Consider the following 12580-nt stretch of genomic DNA (forward strand, 5'->3'; position numbering starts at 1 on the left):
ACAGGAATGACAAGATGAGAAACTGGAGAGGTGAAGGGCACTGACAGCCATATTAAGGAATTTGGACTTTGTCCTGAAGAGAGCAGAGAACAACTAGGGGGGAAAATTATCAGGAGATGGACCTGATCACATTTGCTTATTCAGAAGTCACATGTCAAGACCTGTCACAGGGGTCCTTCACCTGGTCCACAGATCCATGCATGGGCGTCTGGTGATTTGCAAGTTCCTTGAAATCGAACGCAAATAGGTATGTGTGTGTGTGCTTGTGCATATGCATGTATTTTTCTGGAGATAGTATCCGTAAGGTTGACTCAAAAATGACTGAAAATCATCATCTGAGCACCTCCTGTAGGCTAAAGCCCAGACTTATACCTTTTCTTTCACATTCTGGCTAAATTTTTCATTTTCTACTCACCTCTACAAAATTTAGAATATACCCACTTTTAATTTATTGCCATTCCTAATAGGCCCCTGTGTCTTTTCTCCGACATAGTACAGCACTCTGGACTGCCTTCCTCTTCCAAATTCTCCCTTCCTCGCCACCTCACCCCCTGCTCACAGAGCTACCCCTCTCTCAAAACCTAGATTAGCTCTTTCTTCCTTCTCCAGCCATTCTCTCATTTTCCTTCCCCAGTCTTCTTTAGCTCAAGCACAAATCACAGTCACAGAGTGCAATTGATCCAGCTGGACTGAGAGATGGACAAATAGACCAGTGGACTAGAAATAGAAAGTTCAGAGACTGACCCATACTTATGTGGAAGTCAGATGTACAACAGAGCTTGTCGTGCAAATCAGAGAAGAGATAATTGATTGTTTTCAAAATGGTCATCTATAAAGGGAAAAGAATGGATGCTTACTTCACATCATTCTTAAAAATGAATCCCAAATGCGTCAAATCAAAGCATTAAAACTTTCAGGGAAAAAAAATATAGGAGACATCTGCACATATTAAAACTGAGATAAATTTGACTACTATAAACATTTATTGAAAGATACCATAAAAAGAATGAAAAGTTGAGCCATATATTGAGACAACTGTCAAAGAATTATTATCCAAAATATGTGACAAACTTGTTCCCATTAATAAAACAAGAAAAAAATGTTCAATTTTATTAGTAATTTGGGAAAAGATGTTACTATTTTACATTCTACAGACTGGAAAAAATTAAGTAGTCTGAAAATACAAATTTTGAATATAGTATGAAGAAATAAAAGTTCTTTTCCTTGTTGGTGGCAATTTAAATTGTTATAGCCACATTGGAAAACCATTCTATTACTTAGTAAATTTGAACTTATGCCTACCTCCTCAGAGAAACTTGTGTATGTGCACTAGCAGATATATTTAAGAATGTTCTTAGAAGTGTTGTTCATATTTGAAAAATTGGGATCAACTCAAAAGTCTATGAACAGTAGAATATATAAGAAAATTGTGTTCTATGAAGCATAAAGTAGTAAAAATGAATGAATAGATTTTGTACATCAAGATGGTAACAACACAATATTGAATGGAAAAAGTCAACTTGCAGAAGAAAGCATACAATATTATTCTATGCATACAAAGATAAACAGAGAAATCTATGTGTGTTTTTTAATGTTCTAGAACAAGTTTTAGTCTAAGTACAATAATACATTTTTTCTTTTATTTTTTTAATTTATTTTTTAAATTTATTGGGGTGACAATTGTTAGTAAAATTACATAGATTTCAGATGTACAATTCTGTAACACATCATCTATAAATCCCATTGTGTGTTCACCACCCAGAGTCAGTTCTCCTTCCATCACCATATATTTGATCCCCCTTACCCTCATCTCCCACCCCTCACCCCCCTTACCCTCTGGTTAAATATGTGTTTTTAGGATTACTAGACCTGTGGTAAACATATAGTAAACAGAAAAAAAGGGAATTTTATTAATTCCAGAAATGAGTTGCCTCTCGATGGGTCGGGTAAGACAAAGGGACACGATTGGGAAAGACATCAAGTAGCTTTCTAAAGCTGGACTGAGGAATATGAGTCCTTGTTTTATTGTCTAATTTTTGAGGAGCATACATATTCCATAAACTCTTGTGTTGTGTATTGCACCATAAAAATTTTAAATGACAAAAACAATTATAAGATACATGCAATGACCCATCAAAGATATGGTTCATCTCTTGAAGAGCTCCCAGTTTCATACTTGTTTCAGAATCTCTATCCTTTCTACTTCATATACTGTTGTAAGGGACTCTTTTCTTTCTTGTTTCTTCCTTCTACATTCTGTTACTTTTTTTCTGTCTTCTTAAGTTGCATGCTTAATGCATTCTTTTCACCCTTTTTTCTTTTCTAATATAAGCTTTTCAGGCTACAATTTACTCCCAGATACTCTAGCTATATCCTGCCATTTTTAACTTGTAATGTTTTATTATCATTTGCTTGCATTTTTAAAATTTTCAGTATGGTTTTTTCTTTGACCCATCAATTATATATATTGTAAAAGCTTTTAAAGTTATCTTTTGGTTGATAATTTAATCACATCATGGACCAAGAATTTGGTCATTTTATGAGTAATTTTTTGAAGTTTGTTGAGAATTCCTTTAGGTCTAGTACATCGAAATTTTTTTCTTATTTGCCTTAAAAAAAAGCACTCTGTAGCAGTCAAGTTCAGTGTTCCATATGTGTCCACTAAAACCAGTTGTGGCCATCAATTATTCCTATAGCTTTTCTTCTATTTCTGTCTGCTTTTAATCAATTATTGAGAGAAATGTGTTAAAATACCCTGTTAGGATAGTAGATTTAGAATATCTCTTTGTAGATATGCCTAATTTCTCTTTAAATATTTTAAGGCTATGATACTAGGTGCATACATGTTCAGAATTATATGTTCCTGGTGAGCTGAAGTGTTTATTAACATATCATTCTCTCTAATAATGCATGTTGCTTTAAAACAGTATTGCCACATAAACTTTCTTTTAGTTAATTTTGCCAGTTTTATCTTTTTTCCCTCAAGTTTTAGGTCCACCCCTGGTAATAGAAGATAGCCTATCTTTAATTTTATCCACTCTGATAATCCTTGTTTTTAAATTGGAGAAATTAATCCATATTTATTTATGGTAACTATTGGTATATTTGCATTAATTTATTCCACTCTAGTCTTCATTTTTCTCTATCTTGTTTCTCCAAAGTATTTACTTCTTTTCCATTATATTTATTAAAGATATTTTTTCTCTTTATCTCATTTCATTTATTTTGCCTCTATCTGCTAGGAAATTATACATCTCATTTCTATTTCTTTAGTTGTTACTCTAGCAATTTTAACATGTACATTTAACTTTAATCTAAAATTAATCAGTATCTTTACCCTCCTCCCAAACAGTGCAAAAATCTGAGAATGTGTTTAATCTGATTGTCTTTTTTTCTGATCCATATGCCTTTGTTGTTCAGAGTTTTAGTTCCACATGGATTTTTCCCCAGCTGTATTGCAATATTATTAACTTATATGTAAGTTTAAGGTGTACAATATGATGATTAGATATATGTATCTATTGCAAAATAATTACCACAATAAGCTAATAAGGTACCACATCTCCATCCCTGCACATAATAATGATTTGTGTGTATATGTTGATAACATTTAAAATCTAATTTCTTAAAAACTTTCAAGAAACAACAAAGTATTGATAATAATAGTCCTCATGCTATGCATTAGGTCCCCAGATCTTCTTTATTTACAGCTCAGAATTTGTCCCCTTTGACAAACATCTTGCCATTTCTCCTACCACCCCAGCCCCTGCCAACCAACATTCAACTGTCTATTTCTATGAATTTGACTTTTTTATACCTACATACAAGTGAGAATAAACAGTGTTTGTCTTTCACTGTCTCTCATATTTCATTTAGCATAATGCCCTAAAGGTCCATCATGTTGTCATAAGTGGCAGAATGTCTTTCTTTTTATGGCTAAAATATTCCATATTACATGTATTTCACATATTCTTTATCCATTCATCTCTTGGTGGACACTTAGATTGTTTCCTTGTCTTGGCTATTGTGAATAATACTGCAATGAACATGGGGTGTACAGATATCTCTTCGAGACAATGTTTTCATTTCCTTTGGATATTTACCCAGAAGTGGATTTCTGCATCATATGGCAGTTCTATTTTTAATTTTCTGAGGAAACTCCATACTGTTTTCCATAGAGGATGTACCAATTTACATTCCCACCAGCAGTACATAAGAGTTTCATTTTCTCCACAGCCTTGCCACCACTTGTTACTGTCTTTTTGATGATAGTCATTCTAACAGGTGAGAGGTGATATCTCATTGTGGTTTTGATTTGCATTTTCCAGACAATTAGTTATTCAAGCATCTTTTCATATACCTGTGAGTTTTTTATACCAGGGGTGCTAAAACAATGTATACAAGTGGACACTTTTGTCAACGTTGCTCAAGCAGTGGTTCACCATAATCAGAAGTGTCTGGACACTGATGGTAACCACTTTGAGCACCTCTTGTAATTGCAGAAGTCATACATGACTTGTATTCATCTTTTGTTACCAGTAGATATTGAGTATTACAATTTAAATACAGTTTTCCTTTCTTAAAATGTGTATACATTTTTTTGGCACCCTCTGTATATTTTGAGTAGTAAACCCTTATCAAATAAATGGCTTGGAAATGTTTTCTCCCATTCCATAGGTTGCATTTTTATTTTATTGATTGTTTCTTTTTCTGTGCACAAACATTTTAGTTTTATGCAGTCCTATTTGCTTACTTTTGCTTTTATTGCTTGTGTGTTTGGTGTCATAGCTAAATAATATTTGCCAAGACCAACGTCGAAGAGCTTTACCCAGCTTTCTTTGAGTAGTTCTACAGTTTTGGATCTTATTTTTAAGTCTTTAATCCATTTTCAGTTAATTTTTGTGAGTGGGATAAGATAGGGTCCAGTTTTATTCTTCTACATGTGGTTATCCAGTTTTTTTCAACACCATTTATTAAAGAGGCAATCCTTTCCCCCATTGCATCTTTATGGTTCCCTAGTCAAGTATTAGTTGTCAATATATAAGGGTTCATTTTGGGGCTCTCAATTCTGTTCCATAGATCTATCTATATCTTTATGCCATTTCTATACTGATTTGATCTACACTGATGTTTTTATTACACAATTAGACATATTGTTAGTCATTTTATATATTTGATATTTGTTTAGATTTGACCAAATGTTTTCCTTTAAAAAAGTACATTTTATTGCTATTCCTTCTTGCAACTCAGACTTCTTTGCAAGGGTCATTTGCCTTCTTCCAGAAAGATATCTTTTGACAGCTGCTTTAGTGAAAGTCTCTTGGTGGTAAATTCAGTTTGTCTTATCTGAAATTAAGTCACTTTGCCCTTTTCGTTAAAAAAAGCTATAATTTGCTCTCAGTTCTTTAGCAAAAAATATCTAACGAATCATTGCTTAAATCAAGTTCTCTGCATTTCTCATTCTCAGTCATTTGAAAACAATCTTTTCTCTCTGACAATGTCAAGATCTACTGCCTTTGATACTCTGCAATTTCATTTATCTTGTTTAGAATTTGTTAAATTTCCTCAATCTGAAGATGTTTGTGGAATTGCTCAGCACTTCATCCTCTTTCTCTACAAACTTTTCCTAGAATTTCAAAAAGATCTTCACTCTTTCATGTGCTTTAACCAGTCTTTTCTATTTTTCATCTCCTTGTCTCTCATGTTACATTCAGCTAATTTCTTTTTACCATCTCATTCGCTATTATTTTCTCCAGCAACGTTTAATCTCCTAATCTAGTAAACTCTCTTTAACAGTCTCTTATTTTATCACCATGCTTTCAAATTCCACTTTTATTTCTTTAAACATATTAAATGCATATATTTTGTACTTTGAATTTATAATTGTAATATCTGCATCATCTGCAGCAAGATTATTTGTTCTTTTACATCTCATTCAGGTCAATTTTTTAGTCATATATTTAGTGGTTTATTTTTTTGATGACTTCATGTTTATTGGAACTTTATTTATGGGACTTCATTGAGGCCTGGATTTAAAGTTTATTGCATCAGAGGAGATTTGTGTTTACTTCTACCAGGCACTTGGGGGCAATACTAATACAGAACCACCTGAAACTCTGGATTGGGTTTTAGGGAGTTTCATAGATACTGGTAATTCTGTGCCTAACTCAAGGGAAGTTAGGTTTGTGGTTGGTACCATGTATCCCCGAAAATAAGACCTAGATGGACAATCAGCTCTAATGCGTCTTTTGGAGCAAAAATTAATATAAGACCCGGTCTTATTTTATTATAATATAAGACTGGGTCTAATATAATATAATAGAGTAGAACATAACATAACATAACATAACATAACATAACATAACATAACATAACATAACATAACATAATATAATACCGGGTATAATATAATATAATATAATATAATATAATATAATATAATATAATATAATATAATATAATATAATATAATATAATATAATACCGTGTTTCCCCAAAAATAAGACCTAGCCAGAAAATCAGCTCTAATGCGTCTTTTGGAGCAAAAATTAATATAAGACCTGGTATTATATTGTAGTATATTATATTACATTACATTACATTACATTATATTATAAAGACCCAGTCTTATAGTAAAATAAGACAGTGTCTTATATTAATTTTTGCTCCAAAAGACGCATTAGTTGATTATCCAGCTAGGTATTATTTTCAGGGAAACACAGTAGGTAATCCCTAGAGGACTAATTTCATCTTTCTTTCTGTTTTATTATTATTGTTGTTGTTACTATTATTATTTCTTCCTTTTCTTTCCTTTCTTTCTCCTTTCCTTCCCTCCCTCTGTTTTTTCTTCCTTCCATCCATCCTTGCTTTCCTTTCCTTTCTTTCTTTTTTCATCTTTCTTGTTTTTCTTTCCATATATATATATATATAAATCAAGATATCTTTCTTCCTTCCTTCCTTCCTTCCTTCCTTCCTTCCTTCCTTCCTTCCTTCCTTCCTTCCCTCTTTTCTTTCTTTCTTTCCTTCTCTCCCCTTTCTTTCTTCTTCCTTTTATCTATTTTCTTTCTACTCACTTTACTCAGAGATAAAACTGAGAAAGGCATGTATTCCCCTACTGACTTCTTCTGAAGGACTCTGATCATATAGACACCAACTCTATATGGAGTGGTCTCTAAGCCAGTCTCCCACTTCATTCAGACCCCAGGCAGTCTTCTATCCTTCATTTGCTAAAAAAAACCAGGTTTCAGCCACCAGTGACCAACAGATACCAACAGAGTAAAAGCTAAATACAGACCTACTTAACTCTATGAGTTAGTATTAACTTGTTGTCCTGGAATTTGAGGAATTCCTGTACTTTACAGCCAGAGCTCAGTTGTCCATTGAGAGAGAGAGAGAGAGAGAGAGAGAGAGAGAGAGAGAGAGAGAGTAGTTTTGCTATACTGAAAGGTTTTTCTTTGAATATTTAGTCCACCATACTGCTGAAAACAGAAATTGATGATATCTTTGCATGTCTTTATCTTCAGTGCTAAATGAAGGCCATAGCTTATAATGGATATTCAGAAAATTTATTTGAAATGCATTAGAAGTTGTATACTCTTGGATCTTCACTCCAAGATCCAAGTCTCTTTATACTATCAGGCAAATGTGCAAAACTAGTTTGATTTATAAATTTGTTGAACTGGGAATGTCTTTGGACGCTACAAAAAAGGTGCAACATTATCCCTCTTTGGTCTTCATCTGCTTACTTGTGCTGACTTTTGGGTAATCCATTTTTTCCTCACCTCTTTCAGGAATACTTTCATGAGTCAAACCCACCACCATCATCCACATAATCTGGTGCAGATATCTTATCTGTGTGTTTTTATCACATCTGATGTTTACCTTGGCACAGTTTTTTCACATTGTGTTTAATTTATTGTCTAATATTAAATTGTAAGTAGTCTGAGCTCAGCTGTTATGTCTTGTTCACTTAGTGTCCCTTGTACTTGGCATAGTGTTTAGTTTGTAATGCGTATCAATTAATGGTTTTCCAGTAATGAATGAATAGTACCTTTTAGAATATACATTTTAGCTCTAAATATGCTTTTATTCTCAATCCTCAGGCCTTTCTCTTTTGTATCATCACTCTTAGAAAACACCTAGCTATTACTTTTTTGAGTCAGTAATTTGAATTGCATACTCTTCTCAAACTATTTTCTATGAGAGTTAAATAACTTCCATTAGCCTAAGTAAAAGAACACTTTAATACACAAATATTTTTAAACTAAAAACTATTTCATCTTTTTTGAAATGGGAAATATCATTAGCAAATGAAAGGCAAGATAACTATAACCATTAACAGTCTTCCTCTAATTAGCAATGAATTATATTTGCTATTTTATACTATGTTGAAGAATTACAGCTATTTCATAATCTTCCTTCACTTTGTTTTCATTCAAAGTTTGAATCTTGAAAGAATCATTACAATGTCTTTTTAATTTCTTTTCAATTTATTGACATCATGACTCATTCATATTCAAGAGTTCACTGCTTTGTTTATGAAATTAGATTCCGCTGAGATTTTTACCGCTATGAAACTGCCAATACAGAAAAGTACCACATTCAGTGGCAACTCAGCACTCTCCTCATTTTCCCTTTACTTATCTAAGTAGACATTCAAATAGGCAGAGGGTGCCAGAACAATGTATACACATTTTAAGAAAGGAAACCTGTATTAAAATTGTAATACTCAATATATACCTATAACGAAAGATGAATAGGAGTCACATTTGACTTCTGCAATTACAAGAGGTGTTCAAAGTGGTTACCATCAGTGTCCAGACACTTCTGATTATAGCAAATTACTGCTTGAGCAACGTTGACCAAAGTGTCCACTTATATATATATTTTTTGGCACCCCCAGTATTTATTAAGCATGTGGTACGTACAAGATACTGTGCTGGTGACTTTGGTACATACAAAGGTAACACAGGTTAATAACAAGGTGAATTAGATATGACTTCTACCTTCAAAACCTCATCATCTAGACAAGTAAGAAATAGATTAATTATATAAATGTGCCTCGGTATCCATGTAGTTAAATATTAATAATGGCTAATAGTTATCAACTCTTACTATGTGACAATCATACAGTTTTACATGCTCACAAGTAATTCACTTCATCAAATCAAGACCATTGGTTATTTATACACATCATTATTGCAGTAACACTTAGAAAGAAACATTCCTTAAAAATTATAACTTACTCTTGATTGTAAGATGCATCCCAAATATCAAAGATGTTAATATGTAAAACAATGTAGGCCTTACAATTGATGAAATCTATTTACTCATTTAATGCTATCAATAACCCTTCAAGTTAGGTAATATCATTGTTCCCATTTTACAGATAGGGAAATTGATAGGGTTCAGAGATGTTAGGTAACTGGCCAAAGGCCATAGAGCTAATAAGTAGATGAGTAGGGATTGGACCCAAAACAGTATAATTTGAAATGTCATGCTCTTCACCTCTATACCAGAGAGGTCTTGGGTTCTTTCTGTAATAGGGTGTTCAGGAGGTTCTGTATCTTTTGTTCCTGATGTGGTTTCATTTAAAGTTGGAGAAGAATACAGGAACCTCTTTTAATTCCTGAGGGAAATTGAGAATTTAGTTGAGATTATGAGACTTGAATTTCAAAAAAAAACTCTTTTTTGGAAATTATTGTCTAAATTTAGCATGAAATTGTTATAGTAATCAGACTAAATAATAGTACATCTTACCAACAACAGGCCTGAGGCAATTTACTTTTTTTAAATCCATGAATTTATAACTTACCACCCTGCATGCAGATGAATGATCCTTATAGGATGATATAGATTGGGCAAAAATTTAAATTAACTTGTACTATGAGTGTATGTAGACATCTGTTTTTCATTTTTTTTGTTTTTGGCTTTCTATTTTTTAAGAGAAAAAGTAGTTAGTAAAAAGTATCCATCACAGTTCCTTTTTTTAGCTTGTATTTAAAAAGTAGCAATATTTGAGATGACTAACCAAAAGTAAGAAACTGTCTATTTCATCTTAGGTAGCTATTTTTTAAAAGCTAATGAGTTAAGAAATAACAACCATGTGCTACATTGTTTTTGCCTATAAATAATGAATTACATGTAAGAACAAGAGGAAGTTAAATATACGCTGGGCCAATTGCATAATCATGGATACCAGAGACTTTATCTGTAGAAATTTAGCAAAACACAATTAGAAATGTCAAACAGAAAAGATGTCACTAAGATAATTCTTCCAGAAATGAATAAAACTTCTGTCCCAGCTGTTCCTATCTTGAATAGTCAAGAGGAGATGGACATAGCTAAAAAAAATCTTACTGTTTCCCAAAATATGGTACTGGAAACACCTACATTAAAATAACCAGAGCGGTAGAATGCTTGTTAAAAACACAGATTGTGTCTTCTATCCCAGACCCATGGGATTGGTCCTTCTTTGGGTAGAGCTCAAGAATCCACATATTAAACAACAACTCCATCCACTGGTGATTGTAAGCCTGCTGGGTTTGAGAACCATTGTTTTAACACTTGGTTCTTCCCCACCCAGTACTTTGGCCTGATGGCAGAAATGAACCAATCATTAGTGATTGTTTTCACCAAATATCAGAGTTTGAATGGTTGGTTTACTAGATATCTATGAATCAGTGTATGTGTTGGGGGTGGGGAGGGAGTGGTTGACACTGAAGAAATGTGAGCTCATGTACTCAAATTTATATCAGTTCTTGCATGCCATATAAGCAACTGTTCAACATCACTAAATAGAAGTAATACTTTCTGACATCTAACATAGTTGCAGGAAAATAAAATTAAGATAATCCTAATAGCTATGGGAATGGAAAAAAAGAGATAACTCCAGTTTTTTTCAAAGAAAAAAATATCTGTAAGATCATTGACAAATCGAACGTTAATGGTAAACAGAAGGAGGAAAAGTAGAATACCTTGGGTTGAATCTGGGTAGCAGAAAAAAGTGAGGCACTAACATGGGGATGGAATGTGAAAACATTCTGAAAACAATTTCGAGTATGGGTGTGAAAGAAGGTGAGATTTTAGAGCTGGCCTTTTATAGAGATGGTGAATTGAATTTTATTACTGAGTTGACATATGAATGGATTTAACCAAATTGAGATCTAATCAATCATTATGTTTTTTACAGCAATTGTTCAACTGTCAAGCTCTACGAAAACTAAGTATTCCTGATAATGACCTTTCAAATCTGCCAACCACTATTGCTAGTTTAGTTAATCTTAAAGAACTCGACATCAGTAAAAATGGTAAGATTTCATCTCATCTCTAAATAACTTGAATTTTTTTTTTACTGAAAATACGCTTTAATGTTTTCTCTTAGCAAATGATATAACACTTTTCCTCTGATTTTGTTATAACTCTAAGTTAATTTTATTGAAAAATTAAATCTTAATTGATAAGTCAAAGACAGAAAACCTCTCTCCCCTTCTCTCGCTAGTGTGCCTGGCATGTTCAGCCCTTATTTACCTCTGCATTCAGATGTTATTTAATCTTTTCCAGAATATTTTACTGCCTTAAACTGCTTATTTTCCTCATCTCAGGATGTGGGGTGGAGAGCCAGGAGGAATTTATATAAAAATAGAAAACATAGATCCTTTCTTCAAGACATTATAATTGAGTTGGAGATATGTTTGATATTAAAAATAGTGTCTATAATTAACAATATAGCATTGTGAACTTCAAAATTTAAGAGGGTAACACACATTAAGTGTTTTTAACACATACACACACACACACACACACACACACACTCACAGCAAAAAACAAAAGATGAAAAGCAAAACCAACAAGGGGACACAGGGAAACTCTGGGAGGTATTGGCTATATCTGTAAGCTTGATTGTGGTGATGCTGTCATTGGTGTTTGTATTATGTCCAAACTTGTCAAATTGCACATATTAAATATGTATAGCTCTTTGTGTATCAATCATACTTCAATAAATCTATTTTTTAAAGGTAAAAGACTAATTTAAGTACCCTAAAAAAAATCAAATCGAAGTTAGGTAGGATTGGCTTGACATTCTAGGTAAATAGGATCTTAAATTAATCTGTTTTGTTAAGCACCACCAGGAAAACCTCTATTAACCACATTAAATTGACATTTCTAAGAAATCCTGGAACATCCTGCTTACAACTAAGATCTTTTTGGTAACAGCCACTAGAAGCAGACCGTATTTCTCTTCCCAGTCTTATTTTCTTAATAACACTTATGAGAAACTGACATACTATGTATTTAAATCATTTATGTATTGTCCAGACTCCTATTACTAGAATTAAAGTTCAGTGATGTCTCAATGTTGTTGTTGTTTTCATTACTGGTATATCTGTATTGCCTAAAACAGTGATTGGCACATTGTTGGAGCTCAACAAATAGTTATTCAACGAATCATGAATTAACGGCTCTGCCGGATGAACATGGGACATTTGTTGAAATGTACCAGTGTGAATGACGATTAAAATATCTTCAGTTTAAGTCCATGAGAGTCCTAGAGAAGTTTACAGTGTCGCTGGAAAGATAA

General features: G+C 32.9%; 1 protein-coding gene across 11 annotated transcripts in view; it reads left to right on the forward strand.

Moving 5' to 3' along the window:
* LRRC7 (leucine rich repeat containing 7) overlaps window positions 1-12580 on the forward strand; it is a 474513-nt gene that overhangs the window by 191098 nt on the left and 270835 nt on the right. For all 11 annotated transcript variants that reach the window (XR_012497277.1, XM_074334934.1, XM_074334935.1 and 8 more), the window contains one exon: window positions 11192-11309. Coding sequence is in view for 10 of the 11 variants with exons in the window: in XM_074334934.1 (XP_074191035.1) it covers window positions 11192-11309 (118 nt within the window). In the remaining variant the exon portion in view is untranslated. The remainder of the gene's footprint in view (window positions 1-11191; window positions 11310-12580) is intronic.

This window comes from Rhinolophus sinicus, linkage group LG06 (assembly GCF_036562045.2).
Source record: "Rhinolophus sinicus isolate RSC01 linkage group LG06, ASM3656204v1, whole genome shotgun sequence".
Lineage (NCBI taxonomy): Eukaryota > Metazoa > Chordata > Mammalia > Chiroptera > Rhinolophidae > Rhinolophus > Rhinolophus sinicus.